The following is a 23,262-nucleotide window of genomic DNA, read 5'->3' as shown; positions in this document are numbered from 1 at the left end:
AGCACACCGGGAAGGGACAGCACACCGGGACCGGACAGCACACCGGGAAGGGATAGCCCCGGGAGGGGACAGAGAACAGGGAGGGGACAGCAAACCGGACAGCAGAGCGGGACAGGATAGGACACCGGGAGGGGACAGCCCCGGGAGGGACAGCACACCGGGACATCCTACCGGGACTGGACAGTACAGCTGGAGAGGCAGCACACCGGGAGGGGACAGCGCAGCGAGAAGAGCCAGCCCCGCGGGAGGGACAGCACTGCGGGAGGGGACAGCTCACCGGGACCGGACAGCCCACCGAGACGGACATCACACCGGGACAGGACATCCCAAAGGCACAGGACATCCCTGCATTCCACCCTAAGGGGACAGCGGGTACCCACCGCGGATGCATCCCTGCGTGGGTCCCCCCTGGGGTGATACCCCTGTACCCCACTCCCGAGGGCACCCCGGGCACCCCTGCGGGGCTGTGTCCCCGTGGGGATCCCGCCATGCCCCCCATCCCTGCACCCCGGGAAGGTGCACCCCACGGGGGTCCCATCCCCGTGCACCCCATGTACCCCCATGACGGTGTCCCCGAGGGGAGCCCCAGTGCAGCACAGGGAGCACAGAGCCCCTGTGTCCCCCCCTTTCCCAGCTGCAGCTGTGCATCCCTGTGGGGGTCCCGCCTGCTGCACCCCCTCCCCCGGGTGCTTCATGCCCACCCTGATCCTGTATCCGTGTGGGGATCCCCCTGTGGCCCCCATCCCTGTACCCCCTGGGCCTGTGGGGACACCTCTGTCCCTGCCTGGTGGCCTCCAGCTGCCCCTGACCCGCTGCAGTCCAGCAGAGACAGGGACCCCAGGGACCCCAGGGTGCACAGCGCACACGGGGGGCTCTGCAGGGGACCCCAGGGTGCCACCAAGGCTGGCACAGCCAGCGCAGGGTGCTCAGCCAGGTCCCCACTGCCCGCAGGTGCTGCCACAGCCCTGGTACCCGGCTGGGGATGGCACAGCTCGGGGTGGCTGTGGGGACCACGGTGTCCCCAGGAGGGGCAGGGGGTTTTGGGGTGGCCCTGCTGCACTGGGAAACCCCGGGGAGCTCTGCCCCTCTCCCAGCAGATGTGACAGCAGAATAAAACCACCCGTGCTTGGTTTTGCTGAATTCCAACTTTTTAATGCCTGTGACAATCCTCCAGGCACCACGTGGTGACAGCAGCCGGAGGCACCCGATTCCCGTGTGGGATGGAGCTGCTGTCCCCAGCACGGGGACACCCCAGCACCGCCCACATCCCCCCACGGCAGCCACAACTGCCCCACTCGGGGCAAATCCCCGCTGGCAGCAGTTCCACACCGTTTCCTGCTGGCTGCAGCAGCCACTCCCCGGGAGAAGGTTCTGGCAGCAGCTTTGTGTCCCCAGCGCTGCCACTGCAAACCCCACGGCTCAGCTGCGGGGAACAGCGGCCGGGCCGGGCGGTGACAGCCCCAAGGAGCACCGGCCCCTCTGCCCGGTCACTGCTGGGGAGGGCTGTCCCCGAGGAAGGCTCGCCCAGCGCCGGCTGACACCATGTGCACCGCGTCCTCCAGCTCGTAGAAGGCCTGGAAGAGGTCCGGCGAGGTGGCCTGGCACTCCAGGTACCGCCGCAGCGTGGCCAGGCTCCTCCAGACCTCCCGCTCCGAGGGGCAGGGCGGCACGGCCGCCAGCTCGCCCGCGTCCTCGCCCTCCGCCGTGCCCCCGTCCCCGTCCGCCTCCGCCGCGTCCCCGTCGCGCTCCGGGCGCTCCCGGCCGAGCAGACCGGGGGCCGAGCTCAGGGACACGGCCTCGGTGCCGGCGTCGGGGGTGAAGCCGGCGGCGCGGAAGCAGCCGGCGATGAGCCCCGGGTGGACGTCGCCCCAGGCTTGCGCCAGCATGTGCAGCACGTCCAGCAGGCTGGGCCGGCCCGCGCCGCGCTCCGCCGGCAGCCAGCGCAGCAAACGGCGCCGGTAGTGGCCCTTGAGGTCGCCGGCGATGCCGCGGTCCAGGGGCTGGGCCAGGGCGGCGGCCGGCGGGATGAAAACCATCCTGACGTTGGACAGCTGGAGGTAGGGGTGCGCCTCGTGCTTGGCCAGCAGGAGCAGGACGCTCTTGCCCCGCCGCCGCATGCCCTCGTTGAACTCCCGCAGCCACTCGGCGAAGAGCGGCGCGCTGAGCCCGGCCGGGCCGCCGGCGCGGTAGCTCCACGGCATCTGCTCCAGGTTGACGCCCCGCAGGCAGCGCGGCCGGGGGCTGTCCCCCACCGCCCGCAGCGGCAGCTTCTCCGAGCCGCTGGCGTTGGCGCACAGCAGCAGCGTCAGCCGCTCGCCGGGGCTCTCGCCGTTACCGGGGGCGCCGGCCGGCAGCGGCACCGCGGTCTCCCCGCAGGCGAAGATCTCGGCGGGCGCGTAGCTGCGGAGGAGCCCGGGCAGCACCGCGCCGGCCCAGTGCTCCGCCGTGGGCTGCTCCGCGTCCCCTTTCTCCGCCGGCGGCTTCTTGCCGTGGCGAGCGCCCAGGCGAGCCAGCCAGCCGCCGCTGGGCTCGGGCTCGGGCCGGGCCGGGTGCCGGGCCCGGAGCTGCAGCAGCGGGCGGCCCACGGGCAGCTCGGCGGCGTGGGCGCCCTGCACCCAGCGCAGCAGCGCGGCCTCCAGCGCCGCGTCCTTCCCCTCCCGCTTGCGCTTGCGCTCGGGGTCGCCGTTGCGGTGCCACTCGCTCAGGATGCGCTCCTTGTTCTTGATGATGCGGCAGATCTGGGGCTGCGACACCCCGAAGCGCTTGGCCAGCTCGCTCTGCGACACCTTGGGGCCCTCCAGCATCTCCAGCACGCGCACCTTCTCGGTCAGCGACAGCTCCTTCCGCTCCTTCCGCGGCGCCGCCGCCGTGCCTCCCTCCGCCGTGCCCGGGGAGCGCCCGGTGCAGGGCCCCGGCCGGTGGGGGCTGCCCGTGGCCCCCAGCCCCGCCGGTTCGGCGAGGCCTGTCCCGCAGCGGCCGCAGGCGTAGCCGAGCTCCGCGCCGCGCCCCAGCCGGTGCCGCACCAGGTCCGGTTTGTGCCCGACGCCGCCTCGGCCGCACTCGGCACAATCCAGCGGCGGCTCCCCGGGCCGGTAGCGGCGGCTCTCGAAGGCGGGCGGTGCGGCGATGAACCCCCCGTTACCGGCACCGGGGTTCGGCTCCGGCTCGAGGACGCCGCAGTAGCTGCAGCCCCGCTCCCGCAGCGGGACGAGGAAGTCGGCGGGGCCGGCGTGGAGGGACGGGGGCGAGCGGGGCGGTGGGGACACCCCGTCCTCGCTCTTCACCTCCTTGCCCTGCCAGTCCCCTGCGGACACGGGAGCGCGTTGGGGAGCGGCCCAAGCCCCCGGCTCGGCAGGATCCGGGCCGGTGCCCGACTCCTGCTCCCGGTGCCACCTGGCCCCGATCCCGCCCGTCCCCGTGTCCCGCTCACCCTGGGAGGGACCGGCCGGTGCCGCGGGTGGCCGGGGGCTCTGGCGCTCCCCGTAGCGCCCCGCTGCCGCCGCCACCCCCTCGTCCCCTCGCTCCACCTCGGCCAGGATGTCGGGCTTGGTGATGGCGTAACCTGTCACAGAGACAAGAGGAGGGACAGCCGGTGATGCCACTCGCCGTGCCAACGGACATGCCACCAGAGGTGACATCGGTCACAACAGGCCAGGGCTGGCTGCCCGTGTTGATCGGTACAGGCAGCCGGTGCGGTCCCGTGCTGACCCCAGAGGCACCCCGTGACCTCCTGCTCCTGGTATCAACCCGGTGAGTGCCGGTCTCCCTCGTGGCCAGGCCACGACCGGCAGTGCCAGGAGCGGAGCCGGGATGGCCCCGGTGCCTCACCCAGGTCGACGGGATGCTGGCGGTCCTCCTTCATGGCACCGGCACCGTCCCGGTCGTCGGGAAAGGCGGCGGCAGCTGCTCCCGGTGCTGCTCCCGCCGAGGCCTCAGCAGCGCGAGGGATGGCGGTGCCTGAGTGATGCCGCGCCGGGATGGCGACGCGCGGCCGGGCGGCGGGACGCGGCGTCGGCGGCGCCCGTGAGGCCGGTGGCGGGGCTGCCGAGCCCCGGTGGGCCGCGGTGGCGTTGCCGCACCTGTCCCCGTCCCCTCCCGCCCGCCCGGTCCCGCTCGGTCCCGCCCGGAGCCGCCGCCGCCCCCTCCTCGCGCGGCCCCGTTACCGGCGGCGGGAGCGCGCGTGACGCCGGGCGGCCCCGCCCCCTCGGCGCTCCGCCCCCCGATTGGCCGCGCCGCCGCCCAATGGGCGCGCGGTCCGCCCGCCGCCGGGGGTCGCTGTGGCGCCGGGCGCCGCCGCCGCCGCTCCCAGCGCGCCCCGCGCCCTCGGCATGGCCGCTCCGCCCCGCCGCTGCTGAGCCGCCGCCGCCGCCCGGCCCCGCCGCCGCCCGCCCGCGCCGCCGCCCCGCACCGCCCGCGCCGCCCCCCGCGCCATGGCCGACTGGGCCCCCGCTGAGGTAAGCGCCGCCGCCGCCCCCCGCCTCCCCCGCCGGCCGCCGCCCCCCGGGCCGGCCCCGCGTCCCGCCCCCCCCGCGGGCTGCGGGCGCGTCCCCGCGCTCAGCGCCGCGCGTTCCCCCCGCAGGAGCTGGAGTGCATGATGGAGCCCCAGGAGCTGGGCCTGGAGCAGCCGCTGGCCGCCCCCGAGCACGGCCCCGGCGGCGAGGCCGAGCTGCCGGCCGCAGAGATCTCCCTGACGCTGGTCACCGAGATCCAGGCCGTGGACAGGAAGGTGGACACCCAGGCCGCGCAGCTGATGAACCTGGAGGGCAGGATGAGGATGGCCGAGACGAAGCTGATCGGCTGCGAGAAAACGGCGGTGGAGTTCGGGAACCAGCTGGAGAGCAAGTGGACGGCGCTGGGCACCCTCATCCAGGAGTACGGGCAGCTGCAGAAGCGGCTGGAGAACATGGAGAACCTGCTGAAGAACAGGAATTTCTGGATCCTGCGGCTGCCCCCGGGGGCAAAAGGGGAAGTCCCCAAGGTAACGGTTTGGGTTTGCTGCTCCCCGCTGCAAAACGGGGCTGTTCTGCACGTCTGCTGGGCTCTGAACCCTGTGCCCTGTGCTCACAGCCGCATATCCTGAGCTCACAGCCCCATGCCTTGTATAGCCTCGTCTCCTGTACACTCACAGCCCCATCTCCTGTGCACTTGCAGCCCCTTATCCTGAGCTCACAGCCCCATGCCTTGTACAGCCCCATTTCCTGTGCACTCACAGCCCCATTTCCTGTGCACTGTGAGCCCCATATTCTTGCATTGACAGCCCCATATCCTGCACTGTCAGCCCCATATTCTTGCATTGACAGCCCCATATCCTGTGCACTCACAGCCCCACATTCTGCATTGACACCCTCATATCCTGTGCACTCACCCCTGCACTGACAGCCCCGTCTCCTGCAGTGACAGCCTGATCCCTGCACTCACAGTCCCATTTTGGGACAGCTGTAGTGCTGAGAGCTGTTCATGGCTCCCCCAGCCTTGTCCTCCCTTCAGTACCCAGAAGCACCAGCACAGGTCCTGCTGTGTTGGTTATTCCCTGCTCATGCACGTGTCATCTGGGAGGGATGTCACAAATTCCTGTGTTTGGATCAGGTGGAATTTTGTGGCTCAGCCCCGTGTAACTGGGAAGGCTTGGAAACATCCCCAGGGCTGTTCAGAGGCGATGAGCAGCAGAATTGTGTCAAAAAGGAAGTGAAAAGGAGTCTGTGCCAGGCCCTGTGCACGGGGCAGTGACAGGAGGAGGCTGAGCAGGGGGAGGTGACAGGGGAAATCCCTGCCGTGTCCCTTGAGGGATGAGGGACGTGGGAAGGAGCAGATGTTCCTGTCTGCACAACACTTGAGGAGTTTGAGTGAGAAAATTGAATGAGAAAACATCCCCAGGTGTTTTTTTGAATGAGAAACAAACCCCGTGGTGCTGCTCCTTGCAGGTCCCCGTGGCCTTCAACGACGCCTCGTTTAACTTCTCTGAGGAGGAGTGGAAGAGCCTCAACGAGTGGCAGAAGGAGCTCTACAGGCACATCATGAAAGGCAACTACGAGGCCGTCATCTCCATGGGTAATGACAGGCCTGGCTTGGCCCTCAGCCTCCTGGCACAGAGTTTTCCTGGGAACTGGTGGATGGAACGTGTGTCCTGCAGGGTCAGGGAGGGGTGCTGTGCTCTGGGGAGGTGTCACACAGCCCAGGCTGTGAGTTCAGCCCTCACAGCCATGCTGAGGGTGGAATGATGTCGTGAGTGTCACCGCAGGGACAGTGGCTCCCTGATGCTCCCTGCAGCCTGGGAGTGCTGGGGTGTGAGGAGGAGGAGGAGGGCAAGTGAGAGGAGCCTCAATCGAAGGAAAGCTGGGGAAGAGGGAAGTTCCTTTGTCACGCCAAGGTCCACAGATCCACTGCGCTGGGTGCATCAGCCCGCTGGCTGCTTAGGGCAGCAGAGGGTGCTCTGTGCCCTGCCCCTGAGGTTCCTTCCAGCCCTTCTTTCCGTGGGGAGTTGTGCACACTTCCCTTTCCTCTCCCCTGAGGGAGAAGGGAAGTTTGCCGGGTGCTCTGTCCAGCCCCAGGGAGGGGAGCCAGTCCTGCTCGTGGTGCTGCGGGCTCTGCTGGGGCAGAGCTGGGGGTGAGCTCTGCCTCCTGCTTTCCCCTCAGCAGCTCGGGGCAGTGCATTCCCCGCCAAAGGAACGCGCTCTGCTCGCTCCTGCCAGTCCTGGCTGCGGGAATTCCCTCTGGGGAACGCCTTCCCTTCACAGCACGTTCCAGAAATGACCTTGCCTTGGCTGGACTGGGGCTGGGAGCGCAGACGCCGTCCCTGGTAGCCAGACACTTCCCTGTGCTGAGCCCAGGCTCATCTGCCTCCCTGCCATCCAGCTCTGCCCAATCCAGGCCTTTTCTGCTTTTTTTTTCCCCCACATATTTATTTGAACAGAAGTTTCTTGCAGTCCCTGTGTGCCAGGAGAAAGGGGAAGGGTAACCACAGCCCCCAGTCTCCTGTTTCCATACCAGTCCCATGTCCTGCTCCTGAGGCTCAGGGGATCTGGGGATCTGAGCCTGGAGCTTAGAGCACCTTTCTGTGCTTCATCCCAAGGTTTCCCTTGAGAAATGAGGTTTAGGGCTTTGGCTCCCGTGTAAGGCAAACGGATCCACCGCAGCAGAGGTGGAGTTTGACCCCCAGGGCCTCCCTCCCTCCCTCCCACATGTCTGGAAGTGAAGTTTTCTGCTCTCCGCCCCAGGAGAGATGGTGATTGTCCCCTTTCCCCCACCAAAATCCGCGAGCAGCCCGGGACTCGGACGAGTAGGACGGAGCGGTCCTGGCTGGAGGGAACGGCACGGGGAGGGCAGTGCTGGCAGCTCTGCTGCCGCCCCCGAGCTGACGCCCCCATTGTAATGGATCCGCGGACCTTAGTGCAGAGGAGGAGACAGGAAGAGCCTGCAGGTAAGCCTGGGTGCCTTTCCTTCCTGTCCTCCTCACGCTGCAGGCTGGGAGGTGCTGCTCACCTGAGCAGAGTGTGCTCCTGCATCCAGGGCCCATGCGAGGTGAGCGGGGCAGAGGGCTGGGAGCAGCTTCCCGAGCCTCTCTCGTTCGTTCCCCAGAGAAGGAAGGTTGGTGGGCAAAGGCTGCAGAGTCTCTCTCCCGCCAGGGCAGGGGAAACATCCTCATCCTCTTTTCATGTGCAGACGCTGCCATTTCCAAGCCTGACCTGCTGACACGGATTGAGCAGGGAGAGGATCCCAACGCTGAGGATCAGGAGGACTCTGAGGGAGGAGAGACCCCCACAGACCCCACTACCGGTGAGCCACGAGGTTCCTGGGACTCAGGAGGGAGGTGCAGGCAGGTGTGGGGCTGTTCTGTTTTGTCAGCTCTCCTCAGGTGCAGGGGGGCTTTGCTTTCCCGCTTGTCTCCCACCTGATGCATCCATCTATCCTGGAATCCTCTAAAGCAGCTGGGAGGTTGGAGTGTAACTCCTGCTCTTTCCTCTTGCACAGAATTTTTCTTCCCTGGGCCCGATGACAGCTCGTGGGGTAAATATGAAGAGACTCTGGCTGAAAGCCACGAAGGCTCTGAGGAAGAGGAGAGCATGGAGGTCCCTGGTACATGTGAGTGCACTGAGCTGCTTTGGGAAGTGTCCTTTGCCTAGATGTGCTTTTGGCTTCCCGGCCTCGTTCCCAGGAGCAGCTCAGCTTTTCTGGATGATGCTTTTCCAGAATTTCAGAAAGTTGCTGTGAGTCACAATTTATACCATGGGAGATTCTTCACCCTCAGGCACTGTCCAAGCCCATGGAAGAAAAGAAGTTTTATTCCCTTTTCTTCTGTTTTTTGGACTTTATCTTAAAACACTAGTTGTTAAAGGCCTGTCCTGCTTCAGGAACCCTCTCTTTTCCTCTGGCTACCTATCTATAACTAGATTATATACATAATATTATATTACAATATAATTGAAGGCAGGAAGTTGCTGGAGTGTGTCCAGAGAAGGAAGTGGAGCTGGGGGAGGGTCTGGAACACCAGGATCAGCTGAGGGAGCTGGGAAAGGGGCTCAGCCTGGAGAAAAGGAGACTCAGGGGGGGACCTTCTGGCTCTGCACAATTCCCTGATAGGAAGGGACAGCCAGGGGGTTTGAGCTATGCTCCCAGAGAACAGGGACTGGATGAGAGGAAAGGGCCTCAGGCTGTGCCAAGGAGGGTCAGGTTGGAAATTGGTAAAATTCTTCCCTAAAAGAGCCTGTTACACATTGGGACCACCCAAAGCAGTGGTGGAGTCTCCATTGCTGGAGAGATGTAACGTCCATATGGATGTGGCGCTTGGGGACATGGTCAGGGGTGGCCTTCCCAGTGCTGGACTTAATGATTTCCAAGGCCTTTTTCAATCTCAACAATTCCAAGATTCCAAGTCCAATCCCTCTGGACAGAGTAGGTGCTCCCAGCCGGCCTCAGAGCCCCGTCAGTGCCAGGCTCTGAGCTGGGTGTGCACAGCAGAGACCCCTCGTGTCCCAAGGGAGCTGAGAGAGTAACCCCCCAATCCTTGTGACCCCAAATGACACCGGTGTCTCTGCTCCACCAGACGAACAGCCGTGCGATGAGGAAGGCTCCGAGCGCCTGGAGCTTTCCAGGTCGTTGACAGGAAAGTGGGAAGAGGAGGAGGAGATGCAGTCGAGCAGCAAGAGCCAGAGCGGCTCGGCCCCGCCGCAGCGAACGGCGACGGGCAACGGGCTGAGGCGCTCGGTGCGCCGCGGGAGAGACTTGGCCAGGAAGGATCCCGAGGAGGCGGCAGCCGACAAGGGGCCCTACATCTGCTGCGAGTGCGGCCAGAGCTTCCTGGACAAGCAGCTCTTCGCCACCCACCAGAAGGCGCACGCCAGCGAGGAGGCCTGCACGTCCCTGGAGCGCGGCGAGAGCTTCCGGCAGAAACCCAAAGCCAAGGGCCAGGGCCCCTCCCGCTCCAAAGGCTCCAAGCGCCCCGACGGGGAGAAGAGCTCGGGCTTCAAGTACGGCTTCGTCAGGCACCAGGTGAACAACATGGTGGAGAGGCCCTACACCTGCTCCCAGTGCAAGGAGAGCTTCAGCCTGGAAGTGAGTCTGATCCTGCACCAGAAGCTGCACACGGGGAAGGGCGACGGGCCGCTGACGTGCACCTACTGCGGGAAGGACTTCCGAGACCTCTCCAAGGCCATCCGCCACCAGCGCATCCACACCGGGGAGAGGCCCTACCAGTGCACCGAGTGCGGCAAGAGCTTCATCCGGCGGGACCACCTGCTCAAGCACTGGCGGGTGCACACCGGGGAGACCCCCTACCAGTGCCCCGTCTGCGGGAAGCACTTCCGCTACAAAGAGTCCCTGAATTGCCACCAGAAAATCCACTCGCGCAACCCGCGGCCCGGCGAGGATTCCCAGCACAACCTGGGCTCGGCGGGCACCCAGACCGACCATTTCTGCGTGAAAAAAGAGACTAAGCAGTAGCCGTGGTGGGGCCGGGGCAGGAGGGCTCGCGGTGACCGTGACGGTCTGGCAGGTGGACGTGCAGCATGATGGCAGGTGACTTGTATCGCAGCTAATCCATGTGGTCATGCTACGAAGCCCGCTTTGGTGAAGCATCCAAGGAATTCCTCTTAAAGACTCTGCTCGGCCGGCCCAGGCGGCTCTGGGACCCCGCGGGGTTCCGTGGCGCTCCCACCGCGGCGCAGGCCCCGCGCTCGCTGTTCCCCACGCAGGGTTGGATTCTGCCCGTAGAGAACGATCCCGAGCGATTCTCTGGGCTCCGTATTTAGCAGGTGTTCCCCCACCTATCTTTGTGCATATTCAGGAGTGACAAGCTTTCGCTTTCTTTTTTCCACTCGTTTCACTGCAAGGCTGGAAGCGCGAGGAGGGAGGGAGGGAAGGAAGGCGCCGCTCCCGGCCGGCCGCTCCCGCTGCGTCGCCGCGTCCCCAAAGGCCGCGAGGCCACGACTGGGATGAAGGCCAGAGAGAGGAGAGGCAGAGAGAGGCGATCGGGGCGCGACGCGGGATTTGTGGAAGGCGGAAAAGCGGAGAGGAGAGCGTGGCAAAGAGCGGGGTGAGATAAAGCAGGTGCAGGAGAAGGGGCTGAGGACATTGGAGCAGGAGGAGTCGGGAAGGGCAGCGTGCGGAGGCGTGCTGGGGTCGCTCACACGAGGAGGACGCGTCTCCGAGCTTCTGGAGGTGTCACTGGCTCCAGCCGGGCTGTGGTTCCCCTCTGGCCCGAGGGAACGGCGCCGCTGGGCCGACACGCAGACTCCTGACAATGAAGGTGATTTTATTTCTATTTTTTAACTGGGTTTGGTCTCACTCAGGTAAGTCTAGACGAGTGAAAGCAGCTTCTCCTAACCCCTGTAAAGAGCTGTTTGGTTTTTAGTTAACCTAGAAGTAGTCTTATTATTATTAATTATTATTATTATTATTATTAATTATGATGATGATAATACTACAAGGAAAGGTGTGACACTATATTTCACAGTTGCTCTAAAACACTTCCATGTATGCGATAACCGCCCGGAGTTTTCCAGCTGTTTGTGTAAATATTGGATGACTTCTGGAGCTGTTGGTGTTGTTCTGAGGTGGCTGTACGTGGTGTCTCTTCGCTCTGTATTGTCAGCTGCTGGTTTGTGACCGTGTTTTGTAATAACTTTTGTAAAGTCTGTCAATACAGTGTTTCCATTCTGAATTCCTTGTCAGCCCTTTGTGAGTACCTGCAGCTCCCTCATCCTGCCCCTTGCTGGAGCTTTTCCAGCTCATTGTGGAGCTCCTTCATCCTGCTCCTGGCTGCTACTCTGGAGCTTTTCCAGCTCATTGTGGAGCTCCCTCACCCTGGTGCTCAGGAGCTTTTCCAGGTGATTGTGGAGCAGGTGAACAGCACAAACCAAGCTGAGCTGGAGAGCCAGGCCTGGCAAACGAGGCTGCTCTGGGATGCTGCATCTGGGATCAGTGGTTTTAACTTGATTTGGGTTTGTGCCTGTGCCACACACAAATGGGGCTGTGGACAGCTGAGGAATCCTTGGATCCGTGGTGGGATGGAGCTGGGACAGGGAGAAGCGCTGGTGGCTGTGGCCACCTTGGAGCTGGGATCAAGGGATGGGTTGGAAGGGGCCTCATAGGGTGCCCAGCTGGTGCCACACACTGGGGTTTTTTCCTTCCAGGCTCCCTCTCAGCCCAGCATTCCTCAGGCTCTTCCCTGCCAGAGCCCAGCACACAGAGAGTTCCCTCTCCCCACCAGAGACCCCCCGAGCTCCAGCGAGCCCCAGGGGTTGTTCCAGCCTGGGACTGGTGTGGGAGGGGAGAGGGCAGCCCTGAGGTCACAGCCACCATGGGGACGTGGCACTTGGGGTCCGCAGAGACCAGGGAGTGCCAGAGTCCCTCAGCCACCCCAGCCCGTGCTGGGTGCCCGGGGGGATAGGGTGAGTGACCCAGTGAATCCCCAACACTCTGAGTGACCCCAGTGAATCCCCCCCAGTGAATCCCCCGTGCTCTGAGTGACCCCAGTGAATCCCCCACACTCTGGAGCCCCTCCATGGAATGGGGCTGCCCCACATGGACATGGAGATGCTGTGGATGGATTATGGGGAGAAAGAGAGGGAAAAGAGCTCAGGGAAGGAGCAGCCTGTGGGATCCAGGCTGGGGAGGGTGGGTGCTGCCAAGGGCAAGGCTGAGCACAGCTCTGAGCACACAGGGACACTGAGAGGACACATGAGTGTCCCTCTGTGGTCACACAGACACCCTGGGGACACTCGAGTGTCCCTCTGTGGTCACACAGGGCTGGTCACAGGCACACAGCTCTCCATGGACACGGCTGTATCCCAGTCCTGCTCACTCCACTCCTGGCAATAACCACACCTGGTGATCCCCACCCATCTCCACAGGGACAGCGTGGAGTCCCTCAGGGTCAGACACTCCCTGTGCACTGGGATGTACAAGCCCCAGCCAGGGACACCCCTGAATTCCAGAGCTGCTCCTCGTGTCCCCTCCTGATGGATCAGCCCTGGACAGGGGTTGTGGATCCCTGGTACAGCCCAGGAGGGGCTTGGACAGGGGGTCTTTTCTTGGGGGTCCCCACCTGCTGCCACACCCCTGTGCCTCCCTTAGCCTGGGTGACCCATCCCACTTGTCCTCTCCCTTTTCCCACACACCAAAGGGATTCCTGCCCTTCCCTGTGCTCAGTGCCACCAACTTTCCCCCAAGGTGTGCCAGGGCTGTGCCAGAGCAGGCAGGGATGGTGAGATGGGGTGGGATGGGGCAGATGGGATAAAGAAGGATACAGTGGGACAGGATGAATGGAATGAGATGGGATGGAACTGGATGAGATATGGATGGAATGGGATGGGATGGGACAAGATGTAGGATGGACAGGGTGTGACTGGCTGGGACAAGAGTCACAGCATGGATGGAATGGGATGGGATGGGACGGGACAAGATGTGGGATGGACAGGGTGGGACTGGCTGGGACAAGAGTCACAGCATGGATGGAATGGGATGGGATGGGATGGGACAGGATGGGATCAGCCAGGGTGTACGGAGTGGGATGGGCCGAGGCATGGAGAGGCAGCGCGGATGAGTGGGACAGGAGGGCACGGATGGATAGACAGAATGGGGCAGGACAAGATCGGGAAGGACAGGACAGAATGGACTGGGATGGGAGACAATAGGAATGGATGACGTGAGACGGGAGGGGATGGCACAGGAGAGGACGGGATAGCATGCGATGGGACGGGACAGGATGGGGATGCGATGGGATGCTGCGGTCGGGCCCGGCGGGGAGGCCGAGAGGTGGGAGAGGAGGGGTCGATCCATTTCCACGGCGCCGCCGCCTCCGGCCGCCATTTCCGAGCCCGCAGGGATGGGCGGCGGGGACCCGACGGGCGGGGCCGGAAAAGCCGCCCCGGGGCCTCCACAGTGACCCCCTGGTCCCTCCCCTGCCCCGCCATGTCGCAGCGAGCCCCCCGCACTCTCTCGCTCGCCCCAGTCAAACCAGCCCCTCCCGTCGCCTCGCACCGCACCCCGTTACTCCTCGGTCCCCCCGTCCCCCCTGGCTCCCCGCTGCCAGCCCAGCTCCTCGGGCAATCCCGAGTGCCGCCAACGGCCCCAGCCCCGTCAGTTCCCCAATCCCTCGGTCCCCGCAGTCCCCCCCGGTGCCCGCAGTGCCCCCGGTGCCCGCGGTTCGCCGTGCGGGCGGTGCCGTGGGGGGGCCCCGACGGGGCGGGGCGCTGATGCCGTCGGGCCGCCAGGGGGCGCTGTGCGGCGCGCGCCCGCCCCGCTCCGCCCCGCTCCGAGCGCGGTCCGGCGGCGGCAGCGCCCCCTGGCGGCGCGGCGGGGCAGCGGCGCGGCCGGAGCGCCGGACCCGGACCCGGACCCGGAGCCGCGCTCGGTGTCGGAGCCGCCGCCGCCCCCGCCCCGCCGCGTCCGCCCGCTAGGCCCGCGCCGCCTCCGCCCCGCCTCCGCCGCGCCGCGCCCTCGCCCCGCCGCGCCGCCCCGCGCCCAGCCCGATGCCCGGCGGCGGGCGGAGGTGAAGCAGCGAGCGGGCGCTGGATCCTCCCGGCCGCGGCCCCCGGGGCCCCGGGCACGGAACAAAGGGCCATGGCCGAGGGGGCCCCCGCTCAGGTAAAGGGCGCCCGCCCGGCGCGGGGCCGGGCCCGGCGCGCACCGCCCGCCCGCGGCTCGCGGGCCGCACGTCGGGGCTCGCGGGCCGCGCCGTCGGGGCCGCGGCGGGCGGGGGGGGGCGGCGGGCGGCGGGCGCTGTCAGCGCGCGGGGCCGCGGCCGCCCCCCCGGGGCGACGGGCGGGGACGGGACGGGCGGCCCCGGGGGGGCGGCGGCGCCGCGCCGAACCCGCCCGGGCCTCCGCGGCCGGCGGCGCCCGCGCTGCCGTCGAGGCCGGGCCTGCCCGGCCGCCGCGCCGCCCCCCCCCCCCGCCGCCGGGCCCTGCGGCCCCCCGGGACCGACCCGCCGCCGCCCCCGCCTGCCGTGTCACCGCCCGGTCCCCATGGCGACGGGGCGCCCGCAGCCCCCCGGGTGTCCCCTCGCCGTGCCCATGGCAACGGGGCTCGGCCCGCCCGTGTCACCCCGCGCCCCCCCCCCCTCCTGTGTCACCTCCCGGCCCCGCGCTGTCACCTCCCCCCTCCCCCGCCGCCGCGGGTCCTGCCCGTCCCGCGGGACCGGCACGGGGCCGCCGTAAGCGGCTTAGCGGGGACACGGGGACGTCCCCGCCGCCCCGGCGAGCGCCGGGCCCTGCAGCGGCCCCCCCGCGGGGTGCGCATGGCCCCGGGGATGTCCCCGTCGCCCCGGGGGCCCTGTCACGCCGGGGGCGGGCGGGTCTCTATCACCCCGGGAGGGTCCCTGTCCCCCTGGGGCCATCCCCGGCCTGACCCCCGCCCTTGTGTCCGCAGGCGCCGGAGCCGGCGCGGCCGCCGCGCTGCCCCTCGCCCCTCCGGCCAGCGGCCGGCCCCGAGCGCACCTCGGAGCGGGAGACGCAGACGGCTGAGCTGTCCCTGACCGTGGTGGCGGCCGTGCAGGCGGTGGAGCGCAAGGTGGATTCCCACTCCACCCGCCTGCTGGACCTGGAGGGTCGGACGGGGATGGCGGAGAAGAAGCTGATCGACTGCGAGAAGACGGCGGCGGAGCTGGGGAACCAGCTGGAGAGCAAGTGCGCGGCGCTGGGCACCCTCATCCAGGAGTACGGGCTGCTCCAGCGGCGCCTGGAGAACATGGAGAACCTCCTGAAGAACAGGAACTTCTGGATCCTGCGGCTGCCCCCGGGCAGGAAGGGGGAAGTCCCCAAGGTAACGGTGTCCTGGGCAGCGGAGCCGGGCGCTGCTCCCGAAATGCTCCCGGGGCTCCGGCCCGGGCTGGGTGAGCGGGGACAGCCCCTGCTCAGGTGAGCCTCTCTCGCCATTGCAGCTCCCCATTGCAGCTTCCCAGCTCATCCCCTGCTGGGGCTGAAATACGGAGGGACAGAGGCCTGGGAGGACATCCTGGTACTCAGGCCAGAGGTTTCAGTTCTGCTCCACTGCGCTGCACAGCCCTGGGGCCGTTGACTCTTTTTTTGTTCTTTTTTTTTTTTTTTTTTTTTTTGCCACCATTTCTAGAAACCCTGCAGATTTTGTGGTTTTTCTGTTTTGACCACCTTGACGCTGCAGAGTCTCCCAGGCCAGGGAAGGAGCAAGTGGGAGCTGCTGCTGCAGGGAAGGGGAAAGCTTTGGGGGTCAGGAAGGCAGATGAGCTCCCTGGACATAGCTCTGGAAAGAGCCCACCATCAATATTCAGCTCCTACTTGAATTTCACAGCCTTCCTGCTGAAAGAGTGTGCAAATGAGACCATGTATGACATGGGAGAGGGAGTATCTGAGGAGAGAGCAGAGAGGATCAGGACAAGGTGGGTTCAGACCCTGACACCCCATTAGTGCAGTTGGGGGACAGAACTGGAGCGCTGTGTTCCCTCTGAAGAGCTCCACTCCAGCACGGCACAGTTTGCACATCCTGAATTTATCCTTAGGAATTATTCCTTGGCTAACAAGCCGGGAAGCTGCAGATGGTGGGTGCGCAGTAACCAGGGATAATGGGGAGCCCTGTGGGCCTGGGTAGAGTTTTCCCTGGAGTTCTGGGGTAATTGAATCCGGGAGTTACGTCAGCTCATCAATAGGGATGAGTCCAGCCCAGCTCCTGGGTTTTCTCTCCCTTGTGATCCCCCAAGCCTGATCTCCCTGCAGAGAGCAGGGACTGAGAGGAGGAGCTCGGGGTCCTTTGGGGGAATCCCAGTCTGTATTCACCATCAGGAACCATCCATTTGGTTGAGTCTTATATTCCCAAAGAAATTCCTACCCCAGAGTTGTTTTAAATGCAAAAAGCAGCTCATGGCTGGCCTCGGAGGAGCTGAAGCCTGGCTGTGTCCAGCTCCTGCTTGAAGGCAGTGTTGGAATTGCAGGTGCCGGTGACCTTCGATGACGTGTCCGTCTGTTTCAATGACAAGGAATGGGAGAAGCTGGAGGAGTGGCAGAAGGAGCTCTACAAGAATGTGATGAAGGGGAACTACGAGTCTCTGATCTCCCTGGGTAAATACGGGGCATCCTTGCCCTTCTGAGGGACAGGAGGCTCCTTCTGGCTCCTCCTTGGAGATCCCCTTGGATGAGACCCAAATGGCCCATTTTAAAGGCTTGAAAACACAGGAGGATTTTTTCAGTCTGGGTTTATTCCAGCTCATGCCGTGGTGGTGTTCTGGCTGGGCAAGGGATGCCCTGTGGGCAGGTGGGGTGGAGACCTCCCAAACCTCTCCCAGACACAGTTATGCCATCCAAAACCTTGATGCTCCTTCCTTCCCCATGGCTGTTGGGAGAGTTTCCCTGCATCCTCTGGGTGTGCAGTGGGTACCAGCCTCTGCACCCCTTCAGAGGATTTTGCGCCCGTGGATGTTCCCGAATGTCCTCATGTGTCCCCTGTGGATGTTCCCGAGTGTCCTCACGTGTCCCCCGCGCGCTGGGAAGAGGTGGAAGCCAATATCAGATTCCCAATGCAGTAATCCCTCTCTCCCACCCCTCTGTCTCTCAACAGACTATGCAATTTCCAAACCTGGTGTTTTGTCTCAGATTGAGCAAGGGGAGGAATCGCGGGGCAGGAATGAGCAGGACCTGGAGGAGAGTGAGATCATTACTGATGCCACGGCAGGTGAGGTGGCACCTTGGCACCAGGGCAGCCCTGGGTTGTGTTCCCAGGAGCTGCTCATCCCAAGGCTGCAGCAGATGTTGCTGGGAGCTGTGGCTGATGTGGTTTATCACGAGAAGCCTTGCCTAGGAGTGGGATAAATTGGGCTGATTGGAGGTTTGGTGTCCAGCTACAGCTCAACATAGAAACCAGGGCAAGCAGAGCCTGGAGAGTTGGGCACTGGGAGCCCTTCCCAGCAAGGGAAGCATCTGCAACCAGACCAGGTCCTCAGGGAGCTGGTGTGCCCAGCAAGGACAGAGAATTGGGTCCCACTGGGAGATCCCATCCACCCAGAAAATCCTCCACCCTCTCTTTGCGTGGATGGTGCCTGGGTTTATCCTTGGAGCATCGTCCCGGGCAGGGAAGCCTGGTCCCAGGCTGTGAGGGCCAAGACTGGGCTGGGAATGGGGCACCGGTGACCCCGACTCCCAGAGCAGCTCCTGCTCTGTGATAAGGGGGCTGATAAGGAGATAAGGAGGTGGCCTGGAAGAGTTGGTGTCGCCTCCACTTGTCATCCCTGATTCCAGGCTGTGCATGTGGGGTCACACCAACGCCCTGCTTGTGCTCTCCATCACAAGGATCTTGAAATTAAATTGAGGCCAGTGGGAAGGGGAAAATCACAGACCCACATGGAGCTGCAGATGGGAGATGTGGGGTGGCTGAGGGGTGCCCCAGGCTGGGTGGAGCGAGTTCCCTGTGCCTGTGAAGGGTCCTGGGCTGGAGCTGGGAGCGTGGCAGGGATGGGTGAAGGGCAGGGGCTGAAGGGAGAGCAGAAGGGAGACCCCTCAGTGGGATCAGCAGCTGGAGCCAGCAGGGATTGCTGGGAGCAGGTCACTCATTCTGGCTCCTGGGAGTGATGGCAGGTGGGAATCTCTCGTTGCTGCAGCTGGAATAAGGGTGGTGATCAAAACAGAGGAGCTCCTTCCTGAAGACAGCCCCGAGAACCCCGAGCTGCACGGGATGTCGGGGCAGTCCGAGGGCAGCTTCCAGAGCCCCGACGAGGAGGCGGCCTGTGAGAGCCCCTACGGCTCCGTGTCCCCCCCGAGGGACCTCCCGGGCACCAGCCTGGGCGACTCCTCCGAGTACGGAGCCGACTTCAGCGAGATCCAGAGGGTCATCGTGCACCACGGGGGCTGCACAGGTGAGGCACTCGGACACGGCTCTGCACACCTGGGGTGTCAGGGACTGGAGGCCCGGGGGGCTGTGGTGGGTTAGGAAAAGGTGGGGAAGGGGTTGGATGGACAGGAGGTGTTAATTCCCCCCCAAAACCAGCACCAGAAGGAAAGTTTCTGCCTGCAGTGACTTCCAAGAGTGGCTCTGGTCACACCTTGAGCTTGGAGGAGGAGGCAGCACGTCCATGGTGGACACAGAACGTGGTCTCCAAGGGCTCCTGTCCTCAGGAGCAGAGCAAACACTGCCCAGTCCTCTGAGTCTGGGAAAAGCCCTGGTTAGGCATGGACACCAAGAGAAGATGTGTCTCAGGCTGTGTTCTGTGAGAGCCCCAGTGAGCCCTGCTGCCAAAACCCCGCTGTGGCAGAGGGCAGGAGGTCGGTGTGAGGTGTGGAGGAGTGGGTGGTTGCACACTGGACACTGCTGGAGGAATGTGGGAGGTCCTGCAGGTTGCCACATGTGGGAGTTGCTCGGGGCAGCTCCACAGGATAAGGATAGGGAAGAATGTGGCTGGAGCTCTGTGATTTGTGAGCTGCCAGGAGGGAAGGGGAAGGAAGAGGTGATTTGTGGAGAGATGATATGATGGCACCGAGTGTTTCATGTGTAGAATTCTGCTGGTGGAGTGGCAGATACAGGCCAAGTCCTACAGATGTGCTGGAAGGCTGGGGATGGGAGAGCAGGGAGATGAGAGGCTGGGAATGGTGGGTTCCTTCCTCCTGATGGCTTTGTGGTGGTGTAACACAAACCAAGACACAGAGAGTTGGGCTCTTGAGGGCCTCAACTCCGTCTTGTGGGTGCTGTGGTCTGCTCAAGGCTTTGTGAGGGAAACCAGCCAAGCCACCAGGGGGCTGAAGCTGATCCTTGTCTGAGAGCCACTGCCTCTGCCAGGGCACGGCCCGGCTTGTGGGGCTGGGCAGGAGCTGTGGCTGTGCTGCCAGGATGGGGAGCTGAGCCCCCAGGCCCACAGAGGGGGCAGGCAGAAGGACCTGGGTTTTCCCTTCCTCAGAGGGAAGAGGGCCATGGCTTTGAGACATCCATTCCCATCAGTTTCCTTTTCTTGGGAAAGTGTAGCTGTTCCTCCTGGGAGAGCATTTAGGCCTGGCTCACAGTCCAGTGTGGGGTGACATGAGGGATGACCTGTGGGCCTTTTCTTGGGCCGTGCTGGCTGTGTGTCCTGCCTTGTGTCCCTGGGATGGGTGCTGTCACCAAACAAAGTCCCCGGCTCACTTCCGGCCTCGGTGACACGAAGGGGAGCCTGGCCTGCTGCCATCCAACCCGCTGCCATCCATCCTGCTGCCATCCATCCCACTGCCATCCATCCCGCTGCCATCCATCCCACTGCCATCCATCCCACTGCCATCCATCCCACTGCCATTCCATCCCACTGCCATCCATCCCGCTGCCATTCCATCCTGCTGCCATTCCATCCCACTGCCATTCCATCCTGCTGCCATCCATCCCACTGCCATCCATCCCGCTGCCATTCCATCCCGCTGCCATTCCATCCCGCTGCCATTCCATCCCGCTGCCATTCCATCCCGCTGCCATTCCATCCCGCTGCCATCCATCCCACTGCCATTCCATCCCACTGCCATCCATCCCACTGCCATTCCATCCCGCTGCCATTCCATCCCGCTGCCATTCCATCCTGCTGCCATTCCATCCCGCTGCCATTCCATCCCATTGCCATTCCATCCCGCTGCCATCCATCCCGCTGCCATTCCATCCCGCTGCCATTCCATCCCGCTGCCATCCATCCCGCTGCCATTCCATCCCACTGCCATTCCATCCCACTGCCATCCATCCCGCTGCCATCCATCCCGCTGCCATCCATCCCGCTGCCATTCCATCCTGCTGCCATTCCATCCCACTGCCATTCCATCCCGCTGCCATCCATCCCGCTGCCATTCCATCCCGCTGCCATCCATCCCGCTGCCATCCATCCCATTGCCATTCCATCCCACTGCCATCCATCCCGCTGCCATTCCATCCCGCTGCCATTCCATCCCGCTGCCATCCATCCCGCTGCCATTCCATCCCGCTGCCATCCATCCCGCTGCCATCCATCCCATTGCCATTCCATCCCACTGCCATCCATCCCACTGCCCCACTGCCATCCATCCCGCTGCCATCCATCTCACTGCCCCACTGCCATCCATCCCGCTGCCATCCATCCCGCTGCCATTCCATCCCACTGCCATTCCATCCCACTGCTCGGCGCTCTGGGAAGGAGAGGGCTGGCTCACTCACCACACCACATGGCAGCAGGGCTGAGGGAAGGGGACAGTCCCAGGCGGGCTGTGCTGTCCCCAGAGCAGAGCTGGCAGCCCCGCGCTGTTTCTGTTGAGCGGTGTTGTTGCAGCCCAGTGAAAGGGCAGCAGATGGAGCTGCTCTGAAATCACTCAGCCACCCGAGCCCTGGTGAACCCATGGTCCTTTTATCCCTCACATTCTGCAGCAGCTCAAAGTTGCCAAACCTTTTGGCAGGCGGTTGGAGCGCACCCTCCAGAGGAGCCTGGCTGGGGTGATTTGTCTGAACTCCATGTTTGGGGTCACATGGCCCATCCCAGCGCTCTGGGCTCCACCTGCAGCCCCGTTTGTGGCACAGGCTGGCTCCCAGTGCACAAACAGCTGCAGGAACCCATGCAGGTGTTTCTGTAGCACCCAGAGGTATAAGAGGCCACCTCATCCCACCCAATGACCCTAATGCTGTTTGATTTTCCCCCTCAGAGGATGGGATCGTGATCAAGACAGAAGAGGAGGAGGAGGAGGAGGAGGAGGATGACCCCGACACGCTGGAGCCGTGCGCCATGTTCTCGGGCCGGAGCGAGGCGCCGGCGTTCCCCAGCCACGAGGCCGGGCGGGGCTGCGAGGCGCAGTGCAGCTCCAAGGCGCAGCCCCGCAGCCTGGCCCGCGTCAGGAAGGCGTCGGCCTGCGAGAGGGACTCCGGGGACATGAAGCCGGCCAGCGGGCAGCAGCGGAACCGGACGCGGGAGAGACCCTACATCTGCCCCGAGTGCGGCAAGAGCTTCATGCTCAAGATCAACTTCATGATCCACCAGCGCAACCACCTCAAGGAAGGGCCCTACGAGTGCCACGAGTGCGACCTCAGCTTCCGCAACAAGCAGCAGTTCCTGCTGCACCAGCGCAGCCACACGCGCCGCGGCGTGGGGGTCCCGCGGCGCCCCGAGCACGGCCTCAAGCCCCCATCGCGGCCCCCGCCCCCGGGGAAGCCCTACAAGTGCTCCGAGTGCGAGAGCAGCTTCAGCCACAAGTCGAGCCTCAGCAAACACCAGATCACCCACGTCGGGGAGCGGCCCTTCACCTGCGGCGAGTGCCGGAGGAGTTTCCGCCTGCAGATCAGCCTGCTCATGCACCAGAGGATCCACGCGGGCAAGAACGAGATGGCCTTCCTGTGCCCCCAGTGCGGCAAGAACTTCACCCGGCCCTCCCACCTGCTGCGGCACCAGCGGACTCACACCGGCGAGCGGCCCTACCAGTGCAGCCAGTGCGAGAAGACCTTCAGCGAGAAGTCCAAGCTCACCAACCATTACCGCATCCACACGCGGGAGCGCCCGCACGCCTGCGCCGTCTGCGGGAAGGGCTTCATCCGCAAGCACCACCTCCTGGAGCACCAGCGCATCCACACGGGCGAGCGGCCCTACCACTGCACCGAGTGCGGCAAGAACTTCACGCAGAAGCATCACCTCCTGGAGCACCAGCGGGCGCACACCGGCGAGCGGCCCTACCCCTGCACCGAGTGCACCAAGTGCTTCCGCTACAAGCAGTCGCTCAAGTACCACCTGAGGACGCACATGGGAGAGTGAGGGGCTGCCGAGGCTTCCTCTCCCTCCCTCCCTCCATCCCTTCCTCCTCGTCCTCCTTCTCCTCCACTGATCTCTCCCACCCTCCCTCCATCCATCTCCCCCCACCCCGGCTCAGGGCATGGACATCAAGGAAGCTTTGTGTGGTAGCGCCGCTGGTCTGGTGGAGACTCGGCTGATTGGAAATAAATTAATGAATTAAAGCAAGCAACGCGCGGCAAAATTAAAAGATTATATATATAAAAAAAATTAACAGAAGCAGCTGATTTAGGGGGAATCCTCACCAACAAGCAAACAAACCACCAACAAAAGAAACCTGTACACAGGGTGTTTTGCCGGAGTAGGACTCGTAACTGCTTTTTAAATCTACTGTTTGGTTTTTTTTTAATAAATGTGGAGGAACTTTTTATTTGATAAGCAACCTAAGGATGGGCAAGATTTTATTTTCGGGTTTGTTTTCTGTTTGTTTGGTTTGGTTTGTTTTTGTTTTTTTTTTTTTTGTTAACTGCTCTGTAGGCTGATTCTGGCACAGTCACTTTTTGTCCAGGAGCTCTGTGGAGGCGCTGCTCCGGTCCGGGCTGGATGCGACAGGAGGAGCTCCAGCCGGGGGGAGGTTAGTAATTAACAGATGCAGCTGATGAGGAAGTTCTGCGTGTGTGTAGATTGGAAGCGCTGATAGGTGCCTGCCCGGCTCGCGGGGCTGTGATGCACTCCTGAATTATACAATAGAATAAAATTCTAGTTGCAGTAAAAGACCCTTTTTCTGGTAGGACCCCTCCACAAGGCTCCCCCAAACACTCATTCCCGGCGCTCAATCCTCCGACCGGGGCTGGCCCTGCTGCCCCCGAGGGCATGGGGTGCTGTGAGTCTGGCCATTGCCTGCTGTGGGGCCAGCAGGGACTGAGAGCAAGGCCTTGTTGTGTTTAACTGCTCTGCTGTCCTTGAGCCGCTGCCGGGGGCATGGACCGTGCCCTCCTCAATGGCAGGAGCGGTGGGATTCCTGCCCGGGGGAGGAGCAGCTCCAGGCTGGCTCCAAGGAAAGACCTCCCTGCTCCTGGGCACCTGCTGCCGGGGTGGGTGGGACACGATCCACCCCC

General features: G+C 63.9%; 3 protein-coding genes across 3 annotated transcripts; 2 read left to right on the top strand and 1 right to left on the bottom strand.

Moving 5' to 3' along the window:
• Positions 1–1,256: 1,256 nt before the first annotated feature.
• LOC131565726 (tigger transposable element-derived protein 3-like) lies at positions 1,257–4,330 on the bottom strand. The gene is made up of 4 exons (XM_058816778.1): positions 4,164–4,330; positions 3,829–4,079; positions 3,431–3,562; positions 1,257–3,304 (listed from the first exon to the last, which is right to left on the bottom strand). Exons 1-4 carry the CDS (start codon positions 4,328–4,330, stop codon positions 1,488–1,490), a joined length of 2,367 nt encoding a protein of 788 aa, XP_058672761.1. The 3' UTR covers positions 1,257–1,487.
• Positions 4,331–4,400: 70 nt separating this feature from the next.
• On the top strand, positions 4,401–11,096 carry LOC131560818 (zinc finger protein 282-like). Its single transcript, XM_058809796.1, has 6 exons — positions 4,401–4,454; positions 4,580–4,978; positions 5,922–6,048; positions 7,660–7,773; positions 7,969–8,079; positions 9,041–11,096. The coding sequence occupies exons 1-6, from the start codon at positions 4,431–4,433 to the stop codon at positions 9,934–9,936; spliced, it is 1,671 nt and encodes a 556-aa protein (XP_058665779.1). The 5' UTR covers positions 4,401–4,430; the 3' UTR covers positions 9,937–11,096.
• A 2,961-nt stretch (positions 11,097–14,057) lies between these two features.
• On the top strand, positions 14,058–22,800 carry LOC131560790 (zinc finger protein 777-like). Its single transcript, XM_058809745.1, has 6 exons — positions 14,058–14,082; positions 14,866–15,258; positions 16,400–16,526; positions 17,023–17,136; positions 18,059–18,313; positions 21,072–22,800. Exons 1-6 carry the CDS (start codon positions 14,059–14,061, stop codon positions 22,166–22,168), a joined length of 2,010 nt encoding a protein of 669 aa, XP_058665728.1. The 5' UTR covers position 14,058; the 3' UTR covers positions 22,169–22,800.
• The last annotated feature ends 462 nt before the right edge of the window (positions 22,801–23,262 follow it).

This window comes from Ammospiza caudacuta, chromosome 1, assembly GCF_027887145.1.
Source record: "Ammospiza caudacuta isolate bAmmCau1 chromosome 1, bAmmCau1.pri, whole genome shotgun sequence".
In the NCBI taxonomy this organism is placed as follows: Eukaryota; Metazoa; Chordata; class Aves; order Passeriformes; family Passerellidae; genus Ammospiza; species Ammospiza caudacuta.
This window is presented reverse-complemented; position numbering and strand designations above follow the sequence as displayed.